The 18,137-nt window shown below is 50.6% G+C and overlaps 1 protein-coding gene and 1 long non-coding RNA gene across 3 annotated transcripts in view; one reads left to right on the forward strand and one right to left on the reverse strand.

The window, feature by feature from the left end:
• The window catches only part of KIF26B (kinesin family member 26B), a 385,937-nt gene extending 383,463 nt beyond the window's left edge, over positions 1-2,474 (reverse strand). Inside the window, exons 1-2 of the mRNA XM_037150905.2 lie at positions 1,757-2,474; positions 643-1,044 (exon numbers count right to left, since the gene is read on the reverse strand). Of these exons, the coding sequence (XP_037006800.2) occupies positions 643-1,044; positions 1,757-1,819 (465 nt within the window). The 5' untranslated portion in view covers positions 1,820-2,474. The remainder of the gene's footprint in view (positions 1-642; positions 1,045-1,756) is intronic.
• An 893-nt stretch (positions 2,475-3,367) lies between these two features.
• On the forward strand, positions 3,368-7,007 carry LOC128626578 (uncharacterized). 2 transcript variants are annotated; one of them, XR_008390543.1, is made up of 4 exons: positions 3,368-3,453; positions 4,557-4,610; positions 5,677-5,787; positions 6,162-7,007. It is a non-coding gene; the product is annotated as an uncharacterized LOC128626578 (long non-coding RNA). The 2 variants fall into 2 exon arrangements; XR_008390544.1 differs by having other exon boundaries at positions 5,677-5,783.
• The last annotated feature ends 11,130 nt before the right edge of the window (positions 7,008-18,137 follow it).

Consider the following 18,137-nt stretch of genomic DNA (forward strand, 5'->3'; position numbering starts at 1 on the left):
TCCAATGGGTGTTTCTGTTCGTGAGATCCTGAGAAGAAGGAAGGACCACAAACAGGCAATGAGAAACGCTGACTGCGCTTTTTACTTCTACCACGGACGTTTCTGCAAAGGGCCAGGGGTGGGGTGGGGAGAAAAATCGAACCAGCGGGCCAGCCCTGCTGGTGCGGGGTGGAAAGAGGAAAGGCTCCGGGAGGCGGTGTCGGCGCGTCTCCGGCCTGCCGCTCAGCAAAGGTCTGCGGAGAAGCGAGGGGAGGTTCCCAGCACTGCGCAAGTCCAACAGGACGGCCAGGCAGGTACGGGGGTCACAGAAAGGGACCCTACGGAGTGGAGGACACCAGGACAAGTAACCTGGGGCATCCCCCGTGGGCGATGAGGCCTGAAGCCATGGAAGGTCCCCAAGCTCTGCGCCCCACGGTGTCCTGGGAGGCGCGCGGGTTCGCCCCCAGCCCCAGGCCCGAAGCTGCTCACTGGCGCCAGCACCCCCTGGAATGCCGAGCAGCCCGCAGCGCCGCCAGGGCTTCTTCGGCCGCGGGAGGGGCAGCTGCCGTGGGATACGAGGCTGCGGAAGGCCTGCGCCACGTCCTGCTCGCGCCTCCCGGCCCGGAGCCGCCCTCCTGCCCGCCCGCGCGGCGCGGCGCTCACCTTGCCCGGGAAAGGCCCCGGGAGCAGCAGCTTCAGCGCCTGCCTCTTCAGCTCCACCAGGCGGGCGTTGCAGTTCTCGCACCAGACGCCGCGGTCAGAGCCGGGGGAGGAGCCGCCGCCGCTGCCCGAGCCGGGGGAGCCGGTGCCAAAGCCCGGCGAGCCGCCCAGGGAGCCCGGCGAGCTGGTGCCAATGCCTGGGGAGGCGGGGCCCGGGGAGCCCGTGAAGGAGCTCGGTGACGAGGTGCCCGAGCCGGGGGACGGGGTTCCCGACGAGCCGAGCGCAGAGCCTGCGCCCTCGGGGGTGGGCCGGCTGCCGGCGCGGGACTCCTCATAGGCTTTCCGGTACCAGCTCTCGGGGGAGAAGGGCGCCGCGGGCTTGGTGGGCGAGCAGACTTCATTCACCTGCGGGGAAAGACGCGCCGGTGTCAGGGGCACCCTCCCGGGGGTCTCCGCACCCCCGAGGGCCCGGCCGAGCGCCAACGGCACGCGTTCGGGACCTCTTCGAGCTCTGTGGCCAAATCTGTCTGGTTAACTGTCCTTAATCAAGTCCCCAACGCCCGGGTGCCAGAGACAGAGATGGCTCGCGCAGGGGATTGCAATGGTATCTGCAGGGGGAACCCATAGATTCAGAGCCCGGCGCTTTTGAACCCGACACTCATCCCAGCAAGAGCCCAGGTTCAAGATCCTGGAAGCCGCTATCCTAGGGGTGGGGGGGGGGGGTAAGGTGGCTGTGACTTCTGGTTTTTATTCATTCATTCGGGGTACGGCCCTCTGGATCCTAAAGGTACAGGGAAAACATCCCAAGGAACGGCAGAGAATTCATGGAAAACCCTCCCTTTTGGCATAACTCTCTCTTTAAGTGAAGGAATGCTGCAAAAGTTAGGGGTGTGGAGAAGGGGAGGCACAGAGGACTGAAAAAATCCCCACGGCAAGGCGAGTGTGCGGGAGACCCCGCGGGCAGACCTGCCTCCGCGCACGCACGCCCGGCGGCGGCGCCTCTGCAGCTGGCGGAGAGTCGGGGCCGCCCTGCAGCGCCGCGTGGTTCCCAGAAACGGGGTACCCGGCCGACGCGGGTCTGAAGACGCCTCTCCGCCTTGTACCCGTCACAACTTACCCCGTATTTCTTGCCCCTGGTGGAAACCGCAAGCCTCTCTTTATTCCCAGCTACCGAATTCATGGTGGCTTTTCCAGAAGAGAGTGTCTAAATGTTCCGGCAGCACTACATCCACAAGGTCTCCCGACCCAGAAGGGTCCCCCAGTTATAGGGGGCTGTCTTTTGGCCCTCGAGTCAAGGCTTCTTAATTGGGGGGAGGAAGGATAAAATCAAATGGGCCCCAGAAGTAATATCGCCAATTTGCAGAAAGCTTTGGAGCGGGCGGTTTGTCCTTTCTTCAAATACTGCTTTTCCTCATCCTCTTCTGCCTCCAGTCACACGTTCCCTTTTCACGGTCACATCCAGATAATTGGCATTTCCCTCGGCCAAGTAAGTCCGTGTTCCTCCACCAGGGAAAAGGAGGCTTACAATCAGGGCACGTGGCCGCCGCCGAGGAGGTGGGCGAGCCCTCGCCTTGCCCCCGCCAGCGAGCCAGCTGTGGGAACTTGTCTCCTCCACGCAGCTTGGTAACTGAGTTCAAAGAAATTCTCCCAAAATATAAAGATCCAGGCTCGGGGAGGAGCCTCGGCGCGCGGAGCCAATATCCGCCGGCCCGTTCTGCCTGACAGTTGCGCGAGGGCAGGGAAAGGGGCGGCTCGGCGGGGCCAGGCGCCGTCCCCGGTCAGGGCGCGCGTGTGCGCCCGGGCGCAACGCAGAGCTTGGGGACCCGAGGCCCCGCCGCCTGGCTGCCGCCGCCGCCGCCGCCGCGCCGACCGGGCTCCATTTTAGGTTGCGGCGCTGCCGCCTGACATTGAGAGGCCGAGAGCCTGCTGGGGGTGGGGGATCGTAAATCTCGCTCCTTGCGGGGAAGTTCCCGGTGAGTGGCCCGTGTCCAGGGCTCTAATGAAACACCGCTGCGCGCGCCTGGAGCCGAGGGGCCGCGCCGAGCCAGCGGGGCCGGACAGAAATGTGCCCGCGCCTCCCCCGCCCCCAAGTTCTTTCTCTTCCAGGCGAGCCTTGCAGTTCTGCCTTTGAAACGCCGGGTAAAAGGGATTGAGTCACAAACAAGTCCGCAAACATGCCAGGTCCTCCCCCCGCCCTTTGTTCTCCCAGAGCTGCCCTGCGAGCCTTTTCTGGAATGGCCCTACCGACCCCCGGCCGGCCAGGGGACCACCCTCCCAACCGCAGCTGGAGGACGGGGGTCCCCGCCCGCCCAGCCCCTATGTGCGAGGGGCCCAGCCGCCCGGCGCTGGGGCAGGTGAGCCCGGGATCCAGAGGGCACTGCGGGGCAGGGGAAACTGAGGGAGTCGCTGCGCTGCACACACGCAGCGCGACGGCGCGGGCCTGCGAAGGAGGGTGTGTGCGAACTGGCCTTGCCCTCGCCGGGCCGGTCCCCTCGGCACCCTCCTTCCTTGTCTTTCCGCGCCTGGGGACCGCGGGGTCCGGGGAGCACCGGTCATCGCCCCCCTCGGACCCCCCACCCACCCCGGCGCGGCGCCCAGGAGCGCAGGAAGCCGGCATATGTGGGCTCCACACGTGACTGCTCCAGGGTGTCATTTTTCATTTCCCGGGAGTACATTTCTTCTGGTAAGCCAGCAGGTCTGTTTTGTTGTGACCTTTAATTAACACCCTGCGAGACGCCTCTGGAAGGACCGGCCCAGGGCGGGGATCACGTGAGGTGTAATGGCATCTCGGCGCCCGGGAGACCCGGCCTGGGGGTAGGCGAGGGCGCAGAGAGGGTTGGGGCGTTGCAGTCGCCAGCTCCCGTGGGCGATGTGCAGGGGGCAAGACCACATTCCCGGCTGCTGGAACCGCGGGGCAACGCCCCCCACGCGCACACACGCGCACACACGCACACCCTGCCTTCCTCCGGGAAAATTCCTGTGCCTCCCTCGTGCCGCCATCCATCCACCCTCCTGCCCGCCGCTGCCCTTGCGTGGGAATATTTCGCAGTCACCACAGCGGAGTTGGGGGGTCAAAAGGAAGACGTAGGGAGCAGTGCGGAAGTTTGCTTTACACCCCGACTTCCCATCACGGCAAGAGCAGAGCTTGGGGCAGGGCCGTTGGGTTCAAGAGCAGACCTTAGGTTCGCTTCCAGGCAGGCCCACGCCAGATTCCGGCCGCAGCTGCACTCCGGGCAGGTGCCGCGGGACGTAGCACCGCCAGCAGCTGCGCGCCGCTTATCAGCCGAGACGCAGCCTGTGGCCTGGTGAAATGGACACGGGGCAGGTGGGGAAGGTGGGGTGTCAAGGGCGAGCTACTGGGGAGCCGCGAGGTACACCTGGGAGGCAGAAGCCAGAGCTGGTCCCGTTTGCATCGCGTGCAGCTCAGTCCCTAAAGCGTGTTTGGTGAGCTCGGAGCGCCCTCTGTTGATCAAAGTTTACAATCGGAGACCTCGCCAGGCAGTTTGATTTGAGGCTTTCAAAAGCTGCATGTAAAATTTACATACAGAGAAGTGCACGCATCTTAAGCGTACAATGACGTGAATTTTGATAAACGTACACTCCCAGTTAATTTACACCTTACTCAAGCTATAAATTTCCATTAGTCCGGAGAGTTCTCTCCTGTCTCCTCCTACCAGACCCCACCCAGAATACACAACCACAGCTCTGGTTTCTATTAGCTTTGCCTGATCTTGAATTCTTTATCCCTAAAAACTTACGCAATGTGTATTCTTTAGTGTGGTTTTTTTTCACTTAACATAAAATCATTGAGCTTCACATTGTTGCCATTGTCCCTGTTTTCTATTTGTTCTTCACTCCTGACCCTCTTGCCTTCCCCTTAATGGACTATTTTTATCATTCTGCTTTCATCCTTTTAGCTCCAGTGATTGTAACAGGGACCTGTAACGGATCATGGGCTACGCAGAGTTCAGGTTGTACCGCTTCACCCAGAATATGGCACTTGCACCACAGTGTATCCATTTCATTTCCCTCATTTGTGCCATTGTGATGTAGTTTATGTAGACACACATGCATTATAAAACCCACGATGCGATATCATCACTTTTACTTTAAACCATCTGTTGTCTTTCAGTGAGACAAGAACATTTTAAATGAATGGTTTTTCTATTTACTGAGTTTTAGAGCCATTTAGCAGTGGCTAAGACTCCCATGTATTTATTTGGCTTTTTCCTAAAGAGCCAGCTAACCTGCTGGGTCACTTCCCTCCAGACTGAAGAAGGTCCTTTAGCATTTCTTGCACTGAGGGTCTCCTGGCAGCATATTCTCTCAGATTCTGCATATCCAAAAATGTCTTCATTCCACTTTTTGTGTTGGAAGACTGTTTTAAATGGACCTATGATTCTTGGTTGGCAGTTACTTTCCTTTCGGCCCTTTAAAGATGCCGTTCCCTGCCTCCAGGCCTTCTCCGGAAGGTCAGTGGTAATTCCTACAGGGGTCCCCCTCTATGGAGAGTGTCTCTTTTCTCTGGGTCCTTGGAAGGTTCTTTCCTTACTGTTGGTTTTCGGCAGTTTGACAGTGGAGTTCCTGGGTGGAGTTCTCTCCGTATTTGTTCAGCTTAGGGTTTGCTGAATTTCCAGGACCTAAAAGTCAGTATTTCACCAAATACTGGGGAATTCATGATCATCCTGTAACTTACTGAGGCTCTGTTCATTATGTCAGTCTTTACCCCTCTAGTCTTCCGACTGGATAATGGCTGTGATCTTTTGGTAAGTTCCCCACCCTTGCTTCTGCTAGTTCCAAATTCTGTTAAGCCAACCCAGTGAATCCTTCGTTTTAGATACTGCATTTCCCAACAAAAGCGCACATACATAGTGTCCAGTTACCTGCTTCTTTTTCCTTTAAATCCTTGAACATGGTTATAACAGCTGCTCTATATAAATGTCTTGTCTGCTAATTCCAACATCCGGCTCATTTGGGGGTCACTTTCTATTAACCGATTTTTCTGTTGAATGAATCACATCTTCCTGTCTCTTTCAGATCCAGTACATTTTAACCGCCTGCTGAATACCATGGGTATTACAGCATAGAGACACTAGATTCTACTACCTTTCTTGGGGGAGTATTGATTTCATTCCACCAGGCAGGTAGGTAAGTGGTAGATCACCTTGAACTTGTGGAAGCCTGGCTGTATGCTTTGTTAAGAGTGGTTCTCCTTAGGTTTTGCCCTTAGGTCTAAGAAAAATCTCTTCATTCTGGGACCTGCTCTTTACCCCTAAAGTGTGGCACTTCTGGGGTTTCGATGGAAAGTGTTTGCTGAGCCCCTCTAATTTGGGACGTGTGCTCCAAGCTCTGCTCCCCTGTAGAGGTAGCAGCTGAAGTCTCTGCCCGACTCTTCCAGCTTCTAGATGCTTCTCTCCTCTGGGTTCTTGCATGTATACAAAATTCAAAAATGTAGCTTGAGGTTCTGAGGGAAATTTAATGTGGATTTTAGGGCTGCCTCACTGTGGCTCTCTCCTTTCCAGGATTTCCCTCCTCCTTTCCAGCTACAGCCCTGAGCTCCGCCATGGGATGAGACCTCCACCCAGTCAGACTGGCCCTCTCCCTGGGTGGCAGTCACCAGGCCCAGCAGACTGGAAACCGCACGCAACCCTCCCCGCAGAGACGGGGTCCTTAAAAGGATCTGACTTGGTCCCTGCCTCATCTGGGCCACGCCCCAGGCCTCCGATGAGGGCTTTATGCCGTTTTTATTCCATTTGTGATCGTTTCCTTTGGGAATTGCAGTTGTGTATGAAGTACTCCCTAATTTTAGTTTGAATAGCGGCTTTCACAAGTCCTCCTTAGGTCTTTAGAATTCTTGTCGTTTCGGGGGTTTTATTCTTTGGGTTAGCAGACTAAAGAGTTAGTCTTTAAAGAAACTAGCTATAACTTTGTTTTCGACTAGACCAAAGAATTTTAATGATGCAACCAAACCCTGATACATGCACACATAGATAGATGATAGATTGATTGACTGATTGATTTCCCATGGCTTCACATTTGAGAATATTGACGGCCTTACTTAAAGATTTAGCTTTAAAAACCCACTCACTTTATGAATGAAAAAATTACATACAGACTTCTAAAAGTCAAGAGCTTATATAAACACCAATTTATTTATTCCATTAATACCCCTGGGTGAAAAATAGTATTTCCCTATTGTATCTCTAAGTACAAAATGCAAAAAATTAAGGCCCATTACCAGGCTGCAAATGAAATTCTTATTCCATATTCCTGTTGCTTAATTATTAAATGAGCATAACTTCTCTGGAAATGCTTCATGGGACTTTTATATTTTCATAAAATGCAATTTAGCTTGCTTGTTATTTATACCTCAGGAGTAGCTTATTAATTGCATAGCTATAAATATATTATGTCACTGTGTTTTTAAAAGTGTAAAAGTATAAATCAGAAATAAAAATCCTAAATCAGGCTGGTGACTTCTAATTGCTAAGCAGAGGGCAGAGCAGAACAGATTCCATTCCTCTTTAATGTTTGTCTTGAAATAATTTCCAGACCGGTGGCCAGCAGAGCCGGTGGGTGCCTGTGCCAGAGACGGCTGTGTTTCTCCTTTAAAAATAATTAAAGCAGCTTATACTGTCCATGTGGCATCCTGATGAATATGCAAACAATATTTGCATATGATCGACCAGGGCTCTGGGGACCATATGATCATGTGCGGGCTGCCAGAGCCCTCGGCAAGCGGGTCACTTTCATTTGTGGACTTGGTCTCTGTTGTGGTCTGGGAGGAGGGCTGTCACCTTGCAAGCTGAGAGACTTTTCCACTCTTGGACTCTCATTTCAATCCTTAATCATCATATCCTCATAAATTCCCTTCATGCTAAATTCCAAAGCTGCTAGTTGATTTCAGTTATAAGCTGGGGGCTCAGAAAGCAAAGGTATAGACAGAGAAAGGGTGTGAACTGAATTTGTGTGGTCAGAGTGACACTTTTGGGGGGGGCGGGGAATGTGTTATTTTTATTTTGCTTTGTTGCTGGGAAAAGACCAGGTATTGAAAGCAGAGGGGAGGGTCAGACCATTAACGCTCACCCAATGACACCGGGGACCAGACGTGACTCCCATTCACTGTGCTGTCACCTCTGACCAGAGGTGGCCTGCTGTGAAAGGGGCCTCAGCATCCTTCCCATCTCTGTATTTGTGAAGGAAGAGGCACAACCTACATGTGTATCACAGGGGGCGGGTTTAACAACTCAATACAACACCATGCAGCCATGAAAATGTTTTCATAAAGAGTAATTTTATGAAAATAATGGGAAGACATTGGTGTATTAAAATCAGTATGAAGTATTAAAAAAATTTAAGTATGAAACCGAAAGAAAATTATATACGCATCAGGAAGAAAGGACTAGAATTGAACATCAAAATATTAAGAGCACAACAGCTCCCTGGGAGTTTCCCAGTCTCTTTTCTGGACAAATGTAACATATTTATTACCATCATTATTATTATAAGAAAAAGGTTACTAAAATAAAAAATGAAACCAAAGCAAGTTTCAGTTTTTAGAAAAGGGACCACAAGGAGCCAAGATCTGGGTGCTCCCCAAACATTCGTGGTGGGTGTGCACAGACGCATAGACACACATGCACACCTGCGCGTGTGCACACCTACGTGCCGAATCAAAGCCAGTTCACACACAACAAGGCCCAGGCGGGGGGGGAAGGGGGAGTGGGTGGAGAATGTTGACCAAAAATAGATATTTTACAGTAATATAGGATTTTAAAGCATTTGACCAGAAAAAGAGGAAAAAATTGAATAATATTTCATTTAGCTTTATAACTTCCTAAATTTGGAGTTAGGAATGTAAGAGATGGCCTGCAGGGCTCTTCTTGGCCTGTGGCTTGCCCAAGGACAGACCTAGCCAGGAACACGCCAAGGTAAAGCAAACCGGCCTTTGGTACCCACCCACAGGCCACGCGTGGTCTCGCTGTCGGAGGTGCGGCACATGTTGGCCGCATGGTGGGGGATAAGAAGAGTGAAAGTCCAAGATGCAAAATCAAACAAACCTCTCCGTACCTAGTTGGTGATTGCTCTGAAGAGGTTAGAACTAGAGCAGACTGACATTGGTGGCGGGGAGTGGTGGGGGAAGGCGAGAAACATTTTTATTTAAAATGTCTAAAACAACACTTGGTGTACAGGCAGGTAGGTCAGGGAAATGGGCCAGCAGGACAGTGGAACAGATACAGAGTTACAGGAGGTCAGAGAAAGGTAAGAGAGTCCCCTTGGAGGATTCGGAGGGAGACTCCTGGGGGAGGAGGCTCTGGGCTTGCAGGATGGATGGGAGCAAAGACAGCAGACGAGACACGGGCACCCAGAAGGAGAAGGACAGGAGAACACAACTGAGTCCTTCTTCAGCACTGAAGGTGCTATGAGAGCGTAGAACCACGTCATGCAATAGTCTGAATGTCAAGTTTGGGAGTTTGAACTCTAAGTGATGGATTACACAGGAGTTTTTGTAAGTGAGGTATGATGCCATGCAGAGACATTAACCTGGTAGAACTCTGTAAATAAAGGTTCAAACACTGATACACAGGAGCAGGCAGACCGCTTAGGAGACCTCATAATTCAACAATTAGCCAACCTCATCCAAAGGCAAAGGATAAATCCAAACAGCTCATCAAAGAAACTATGCAGATGGCTACTAAGCACATGAAACAATGCTCAACTTCATCAGTCATGTGGCAAGAACATTTACCACCACAATGGGGTGCCTCTTCATACCGCCCCCCAGAACAGCTGTAATGGAAGGTCAGACAGTAACTCAGTGAGGATGTGAAGAAATGGTAACTCCCAAATGACACTGATGGGAGTGTAAGACAGTGCAGTCACTTTGGAAAAGACTTCGGCAATTTCTCAAAAAGCCAAATATAAAGTTACTGTCCTCCCCATCAAATTCCACAAGAATCAACCAGCGAATGCATAAATAAGTAGAACAACAAACCGATGTTTCTCTCTCCTTCTCTCTGGCTCTCTATTTCTCTCTATCACCCCGTCCATTCATCTCACCTGAAAAAAATCAATAAATAAATTTAAAAATTTAAAGGCTGCAACTGAATGTGATTCTCCTAGTTACTTTTCAAATATGAAAAAGTTCAAAGGATTTAAAGCCTCCTTTAAAGACAACAATGTGGGACTTCGGCCAAGATGGAGGCGTAGGTGGAAGCACTGCGCCTTCTCGCACAACCAAGTTTAAAAACAACATAGTTTTAGCAACAAAAATGCAGCCAAACCACAGAAAATTGAACTACACCAAAGTCTGACAACAATGAACCCTTCAGCCAAACCGGTAACAGGGGCAGAGCCAACAGCAGAGCGGGGTCGGGCAGGAAAGATCCACCAGATCGACCAGGTGTGTGACCCAGGTACTCCAGCAGCTATGGGCGGATCCCAGGTGTGGAGAAGCGGGTGGACCCACTGAGGGTGGACCGTGGTCACCATTCGCATACAGATAAACCAGTGAAGGAGCTAGCGATGGTGAGACGGACCACGCAGGCCCCAGTGGTAGGAAGTGGCAGAGGGGACTGCTATTGTCCCTCTCTGATCCCGCCCCCACATACAGCATCACAACTCAGCAACCTGGGTGGCTCCCCCCTGGTGAACACTTACGGCTCCACTCCTCATATGTAACAGGCACAAACAAATCAAAACATAGCTCAAGAACAACTCAGAGCACCAGAGCCAATAAATCTAAGTGATGAAATAGCCAAACTTTCAGATGCACAGTTCAAAACACTGGTGATCAGGATGCTCACAGAACTGGTTGATTTTAGTCACAAATTAGAGGAACATATGAAGGCTAAACTAATTGAAATGAAGGGAAATGCACAGGAAACCAATAGTAATGAAAAGGAAACTGGGATGCAAATCAAAGGAGTGGACCAGAAGGAAGAAAAAAAGGACCAAACAGAAAAGGATGAAGAAACGAGAATTCAAAAAAATGAGGAGAGGCTTAGGAACCTTCAGGACATCTTTAAACACTCCAACATCCGAATTATAGGGGTGCCAGAAGGGGAAGAGGAACACCCATGAGTGGAAACCTTATTTGAACAAATAATAAAGGAGAACTTCCCCAATCTGGCAAAGGAAATAGACTTCCAGGAAATCCAGGAAGCTCAGAGAGTCTCAAAGAAGTTGGACCCAAGAAGGAATACACCAAGGCACATCATCATTACATTAGCCAAGATTAAAATGAAGGAGAGAATCCTAGAAGCAGCAAGAGCTAAGGGGACAGTCACCTACAAAGGAGTTCCCATCTGACTTTCAGCTGATTTCTTCAAAGAGACCTTACAGGCAAGAAAGGGCTGGAAAGAAGTATTCCAAGTCATGAAAACCAAAGACCTACAACCAAGATTGCTCTATCCAGCAAAGCTTTCATTTAGAATGGAAGGGCAGATAAAGTGCTTCTCAGATAAGATCAAATTCAAGGAGTTCATCATCACCAAGCCCTTATTATATGAAATGTTAAAGAGACTTACCTAAGAAAAATAAGATAAAAAAGATGAACAGTGAAAGGACAGCAAAGTCACAGTTATTAAGAACTACATCTAAAACAAAAGCAAACTAAGAGGACAGCTAGATCAGGAGCAGAACCATAGAAATGAAGATCACATGGAGGGTTAGCAACAGGGGAGTGGGAGGAGAAGGTACAGAAAATAAGTAGCATAGACAGTAGATAGAAAATAGATGGGGGAGGGTAAGAATAGTAGGGGAAATATAGAATCTAAAGAACTTGAGACACGTGTTCATGAACTAAAGGAGAGGGAATGGTGGGGGAGGGGTGTGCAGGGTGGAGGGAAATGAAGGGGGGAATAGAACAACTATAATGGCATAATCAATAAAATATGCTAAAAATAAATAAATAAATAAAGACAACAATGTAAAAAAGTCAGGGAATTCGGGAACTACAGTGTCCATAGCAACATTCAGGTGGCCACCCAGCTACGACTAAATAAATGAAACTAGGCATTGACATTGCCCTTGACATTCAGCCATGTGTGAAGCAGGGACTCTGCTGGTTTATAACTCTTTGCAGCCCCTGGGAGGGAGGCAGCCTCCTCACTCCCACACAGGAAATCAAGTCCCAGGCTGCGTCCAGAGGGGCCCAGCTGGATGACCGGCCTGCTGATCAGACTCTTCACATGACCACAGGCAGCCTGGCCAAGTGTCACACACAGTGTGGTGCCCAGTGCCCAAAGAAAACCTTGTCAAATGCCTGCCCTGCACCAGGTCTGCAGGGCACTTTTCCATACCCTGCCTATGAGGACGGAGTCACAGGCACCCAAAGGAGCCACTGTCGCCGCCAGAAGCCTCAGTGTTGCCAGAGGAAGAGAAGGGCTGCAAAGGGGACAGGAAGACACACTGCACGGTCTCAGTTCAACTGGCCTATCCGGGACCAGCTTTACCACCTGCTGGGAACCGCAAACACAGACTAAGAGAAAGAAAAAGTTCCTTCCGTGAGAAGGACACTCAGAGGAATGAGGAGCAGGGAGTCCCTGGGGCTCACAGACCAGGCACCGTGGCCTGGCATACAAGGTCACTTTGTGATAGCTTCCCCTGGCAGGTGAGGAGGCTGACCGGAGGGCACAGGCATTTTCGAAAAGCTTTTACTGCAGCCACTGTGAGCAAATCTCATCTCTCGGATGAACAGGGGCTCACGAACTGGCGGCAGAACCAGAGGCCCCAGGCCACAGATTGTGTTGTGTGGCCCGTGGTCCCAGAGAAGGGGCCTGAGAGCAGGGCTGGCTGTGGCCTTAACTGTCGTCTGGAAGAACGATCTGTAAGGGTCCGCAGCAGCACAAGATGTGCAGAGCTGAGCTGCACCGAGACGTGCCACCAACACTCCTGAGGAAAGTGAAGTAAGGGAGAAGTAACATGTGAAAATGGAGACTCAAAAGTGGCAGAGAACAAGACCCTCCAGCTTCCTGCAGCGAGGAGATGGGCTGTGACCCCACACTCTGACCTTAGAAACAAGGGGGGGTGGGCTCCAGGTCAACAGAAACTCCTGCTGCAGTGAGGCAGGCCCTCCTCCTGCAGGAAGCTGTCCTCAGTTCTCCCAGGCACCCGCAGCCTCTCCTCCCGGCAGCCCCTCTGGGTCTCCCACCTTATTTTCCCAATGCCCTGAGTTACTGGGCATCACCCAGGCACAGCAATCTCACTCTGCCTGAGCTCTCCATGTACAACTTCTCTGTTCGTGTGCCCCCTGTCCCTATGAGTCGGTGACTCCCGAAGAGTTGTGAGGCCACTGCGCAGGGCTAAGGCACAAAACGATTCGATGTGAGACTTCTGCCCTGGCCTGGTGCAGCTCAGCTCGCTGGTCGGCCGCAAAGTGAGAGGCTGCCAGTGTGACTCCCGGTCAGGGCACAGTCCCCAGTCAGGGTGCGTGTAGGAGAGGCGACCGATCAGTGTGTCTCTCCCTCCCTCCCTCCCTCCCTTCCCCTCTCTCTAAACGTAAATAAGTAAACTCTTGGAAAACTACCTACAGTAAGACAAGACCCTTTTCAGTAAGTCCACTTCTAGGACCGAGAACAGGGATGGGAACACATGCAGTGTTAGGAGGTTAAAATCGGAGGTGACGGACCGCAGCGAAAGTTAAGGGAGTGTAGGCCGCTCCCGAGGTGAAAATGGAACGAAACTCGAACAGGCTGAGTGAGGGTCTTCCTAACTCCTGAGCACAAGTCCGTCACTGTTGAATTGTAAAGGGCACCTGGACAGCCCTCTAGTCCAAGATGCATTTCTCTGCCACTTGTAACATCACCCTGAAGCAGCTGGGCTCTAGGAGGAAACCCAGGCAGGTAATTCTGACATTTACTGTATTGACGAGGTTGATACTGTAAATCGACAAGGTGAAGGTCAGCCAGGTACAGTGCCCCGCCCCCTGGTACCCACGGTTTTGTTTTCTGCAGTTTCAGTTCCCACGGTCGACCGCAGTTGACCACAGTCCAGAACTGCTAAGTAGAAAATCTGAGGAACGAACGATTTGTACATTTTAAAGTGAGGACCGTTCTGTGTAGCGTGGCGAATCCCACTCTGTCCTGCGCGGCGTCTCCAGCTCACTTCATCTCAACAGGCTGGCACCTCACGCCCTCACAGCTGGGTGCAGCACAGCAAGGCATTTTAAAGAGAGCCCACATTCACACAGCCTTTGTTACAGCATGTTGTTACAATCGTTCTGTTTCAGTCTTGTTGTTAACCTCTCCCTGTGTGGAACTTACAAATCAAACTTGATCCCAGACTTGGTCCCAAACTTGAACCCAAACTTGGTTCTAGTAAACTGGAAACATACACCCCCACACAACGTACTAGCCAGAGACAGGGGCTGAGCTCCAACACCTCAGAGCCGTCCGCAGGCAGAGAACGCCACGCCCCGCTGCCTCGGCCCAGCTCCAGGAGCCTCCACGCCCTCCCCAGCTGAGAGCCAGTGGGCTGTCCTGCACAGAAACAATTCTCTCTATATATAATGTCTGCTGGAAATCGGAGCACCCCGCCAACTATCAGCATTATTTCATAGCTTATAGCACCTTCCAGCCAGGGGTTTCTCATTAGTTCCTGAAAGTCCTAGATGATCTCCCAGATCTGCTGCAAGGCTCACTTCAAGGGCATTCAAGGGCATTCAGGAAACCTCCCACCTCACCTGGCTTCTGCACCTGCACAGCACAGCCCACCAGCCCGTGGATGGTCCTCGGCCCTTTTCCTTTCCTTCAAGAGTATGACTGGCTTCCTGGAGGAGACTGGTCTTCAGCGTGAATCTCAGACATGCATGAGAGGGCCCATGGTTCGTTCTAATGCCCTCCTCGTCTCTTTCTCACAACAGAACACGGACATTTCTGACTCAGATCTGCCAGCTGCCGATGTGACATAAACATGGAGCAGAGCAGACTCCTCCCGTGGTTTCACAATGACCCAAATCTGGGTGCCCCTTCCACACCATGACTGAGGCCTGGCAGCCACAGTTCTTCGTCGGAGGCAGATATAAAGCTAAGTGGATCTGCTTTGGTCTCACCGTTACCATTTTCCAGTAGAAGGAAGCCGGATTCAGGAACAACAAGCTGAATGAAAATTGCTTAGCACTGGCTATCTCTGAGAGCATCTCAATATTGGGGAAAAGAATGAAGAAAAACAGCAACCTTCATTGCCAGGCTTAGAGGTGCTGTTCCATGGCTGTTTCTGGGTGTCAGAGAAAACCATCACTGGTTTTCTTTATAAGCATTGGCCACATGAAGGGAGATGAAAATAAAATGCTCTGTACCACACAGTCCACAGTCACGAGTTAAAAGAGCCAGGATTCCAGTATACAATTCATCCGTGTGTGCAGCTGATAAAATATTTCTACAAGACTGGCTTTTACGCTACTTTGACAACATTAATCTTCGTATCTATAGTTTGAGACAAAGAAAGGTTTTAGCCAGAGACTCGAGGTGGCTAAAAGCTTTAGAAAATAGAAAGAGTTTATAGTTCTGGTGCCAAATGGCGACAAGAACCCAGGCCCTTTCCTCTGTCCTGGAGGGCGTCTCACGGGGACGCCCTCACCTGCTGCATGAGGCATCGTGACTTGCTGGCTCTGGATGTTTTATGCACAGGCGATCCCGCCCTGGGACAGCCTCCCTCCCAGGGGCAGGCAGGAATTTGCAGAAGAGTTGTAAGGGTTTGGCCATTCATTTCACTCTTATTAAAGGAGGACGGTGATGCGGGCAGTGGTAGGTCTCAGAGCATTCGGGCCAGCGAACAGCCTGACCCCCACTTGGCACAGTCAAGTCTGCTGGCTGGATGTGCACACACGTCTCTTTCCACACCTTGACTCTTGGCTCCAGCTCCACTTTGGAAACATGCAAGCACAGAAAACCAACGCTGTCCCCTGTACTGGCCACACCTCCCCACCCCTACCCCACCCTGGCCCCATGGCAGCCTGCAGGTTTCAGGGCTTCCATAGCCAGCAGTGGGACAACTAAGTCCCTGGTCACCTTCCTTTCACTGTGGTTTTCCACCATTACTCATGGTGCCTGGTGTCCACCTTTTGGCCCATGCTTTGCACTTCGTGCAGTAGTCAGCCCTGCTGCCGGTGCACCGCACCTGGCTGGAGCTTCTTCTCTCTCTCTGGACCCTGAGCCCTTGACGTTAGCCGTGTATTTGGATAATGTCCTTCAGGGACTTACGGGGGCAACTTCTCTTTAGAGCTAAGTTACAACTGTTTGGAAATAGTCCCATTTCCTACATCATATGAATTCCTACTTCCTAGATTAAGGTAGTTTTGAAGTTTTCTGGTTAATCCTAATTATTGTAGAAATTAACTAAATGTCTACCTAATTTACTACACCAAATTCAGTGGTAACCAACGAGTGTTGCAGAATGAACAAATTTAAAGCAGAAACACAGATATAACAAGTTGCGAACCTGAGTTGTGTGAGTGGTTTTCTTATTTTAAATAAATGATTTAAATATATCAAATATCAAAATGAACTGAAATACATGAGTGTGTTTATTGTTTATTTAGGGAAGCATTATATTCAGAATTATTATAAACTCTTGCTCTATTATTACCATGTACATCACGAGCTACTCTAAATCACCTTTTTCCTTATCACCTTAGGAGAGTTGAAATCTGTTTTTATCAAAGTGCAATGGCTTAATTAGGTCAAGTCCAAACACTTCACTCCCACGCCCATGAAGAAAGGCAGACTCGCCAGGATGAAAACAGCAGTGTGACTGCTGCCAACCACCAGGGGACAGGAAGGGGGGGACATCACCCAGGTCAGCTCTGATGGGCACACACACGGAGGGGGGGTTGTACTTTTGAGAAGGGCACAGGCCTTTTAAACCCCACCTGTAACACATGCAATTACAAAAACAAAGCGCATGTTTCCAGAAAAAAAAAACCAAAAAAGCATTTTTTTTAATTAAAGAAAAGAACCAAGCAAATTGTTATATATACTGCATTTCAAAGAAATGAAGTAGCATGTGGAGGAAAATTATCCTTAATAAAGGAATTCCAGCACAAAAATATAGAAGAAACGATAGAATTTTTTTAAATCGCTATTTTGCAACTCCTGATAAAAACAATGTTTATGGGCAAGTACAGGGAAAAGATGATGGGGACCTCCCATTGGCTGGGCCTGACCCACAGCAACTGAACCTGAGCAATCAAAAGATACCATCTCCAGAGAGGCGGACCTGCAAAAACGCATAAACAAAACTGACCTGCAGTTTGATCAAGCCTCTAGACTTGAAAATTGGGCTACAGGAAATACAGGGATAGAGGAACACATCGAGTAACACCACGGAAATGCGGTCAGACAGATGCAAAACGTGGAAGATCGGATAGAAACAATGACCAAGCTTTCCAACAAATAAATGGCGAGAAGAAAGGGTTCAAAGACACGTGAACCAAATGTGATGTGGGGGCCTCGTTTGGATTCTGACTGGAATAAACCAATAGTAAAGAGACGTTTAGGAAACACTGGAAATTTGAACAATGATCACATACCAGATGATATTAAAGATTCATTAAATTTTTTTAGTTATGATAGTGACTTCATGGTTGTATAGAAAAAAGGGGAGAGGGATCCCCTATCTGCAAAGATCATATCAAAGTTCTCGCAGATGAAAGGAGGTGACGTCTGGAATTTGATCTGAAATAATCCGGTAAGGGCGAGGGTGGAGGAAAGAGGGGAATAAGTCAAGCAAAACTGCCGTATGCTGATATAATATGATAAGAAATGCCGTGTGCATTCTTTCTCTCCACTCATGTCTAGTCCATCAGGAAATCCTTTTGGCTCTACCTTCCAAATGGATCCCAAATCCAACCAGTTCTCCACTTCCTTTGGTAGCCACGCAGGCCCACCCAGATCTAGCCCCTTTAACTTCTCGGGTAGCCAGAAGCAGACTAAGCAGGCCCTGCCTCAACCCCTTCACTCAGAAAAGCATGGTGGCCAGAACTGGAGGTCGAGAGAGGTCAAGAGAAACTGGGAAACCATGGGATGGTGATAGTCCCCTGATAAGAGGGGGGATGTTCCTAGATTGTACAGCCAGGGAAGAAGCATGGAGCTGTGATTGAGTTGGACACAAAACACAGGCAGTCTCTTCCAAGTTGTCTCAGGAAACTTGAAGGACTGTGAAAAAGAAAGACCAGGGTGAGGCCCTCCAAGGGGTCCTGGTGGGTGGGGACACAGCAGGCCCTGGGATCACCCCAATATTACATTTCCTCTCTCTTTCACTGATCTTTCTTCTCTTCCCCATCTCGACCTTTGGATTGGCCCAGCCACGGTCCCCAGAGCGCTTCCCTTCCCTACCCCAGCTCTCTCCTCAGGCGACCCCATCCATCCCCACTGCTTGCTTCAAACATCGGCCTATACGCTGACTCCTCCAACCCCAGCCCCCGCTCGCCCTGGGCTCCAGGCTGGGACAGCCAACCCGAATATGTAATTGCCTTCTCAGTGTTAGCCTGTCCCCCA

The sequence above is a fragment of the Artibeus jamaicensis genome, unplaced genomic scaffold (genome assembly GCF_021234435.1).
Source record: "Artibeus jamaicensis isolate MK-2021 breed Jamaican fruit bat unplaced genomic scaffold, CSHL_Jam_final scaffold_754, whole genome shotgun sequence".
NCBI classification, from domain to species: Eukaryota; Metazoa; Chordata; class Mammalia; order Chiroptera; family Phyllostomidae; genus Artibeus; species Artibeus jamaicensis.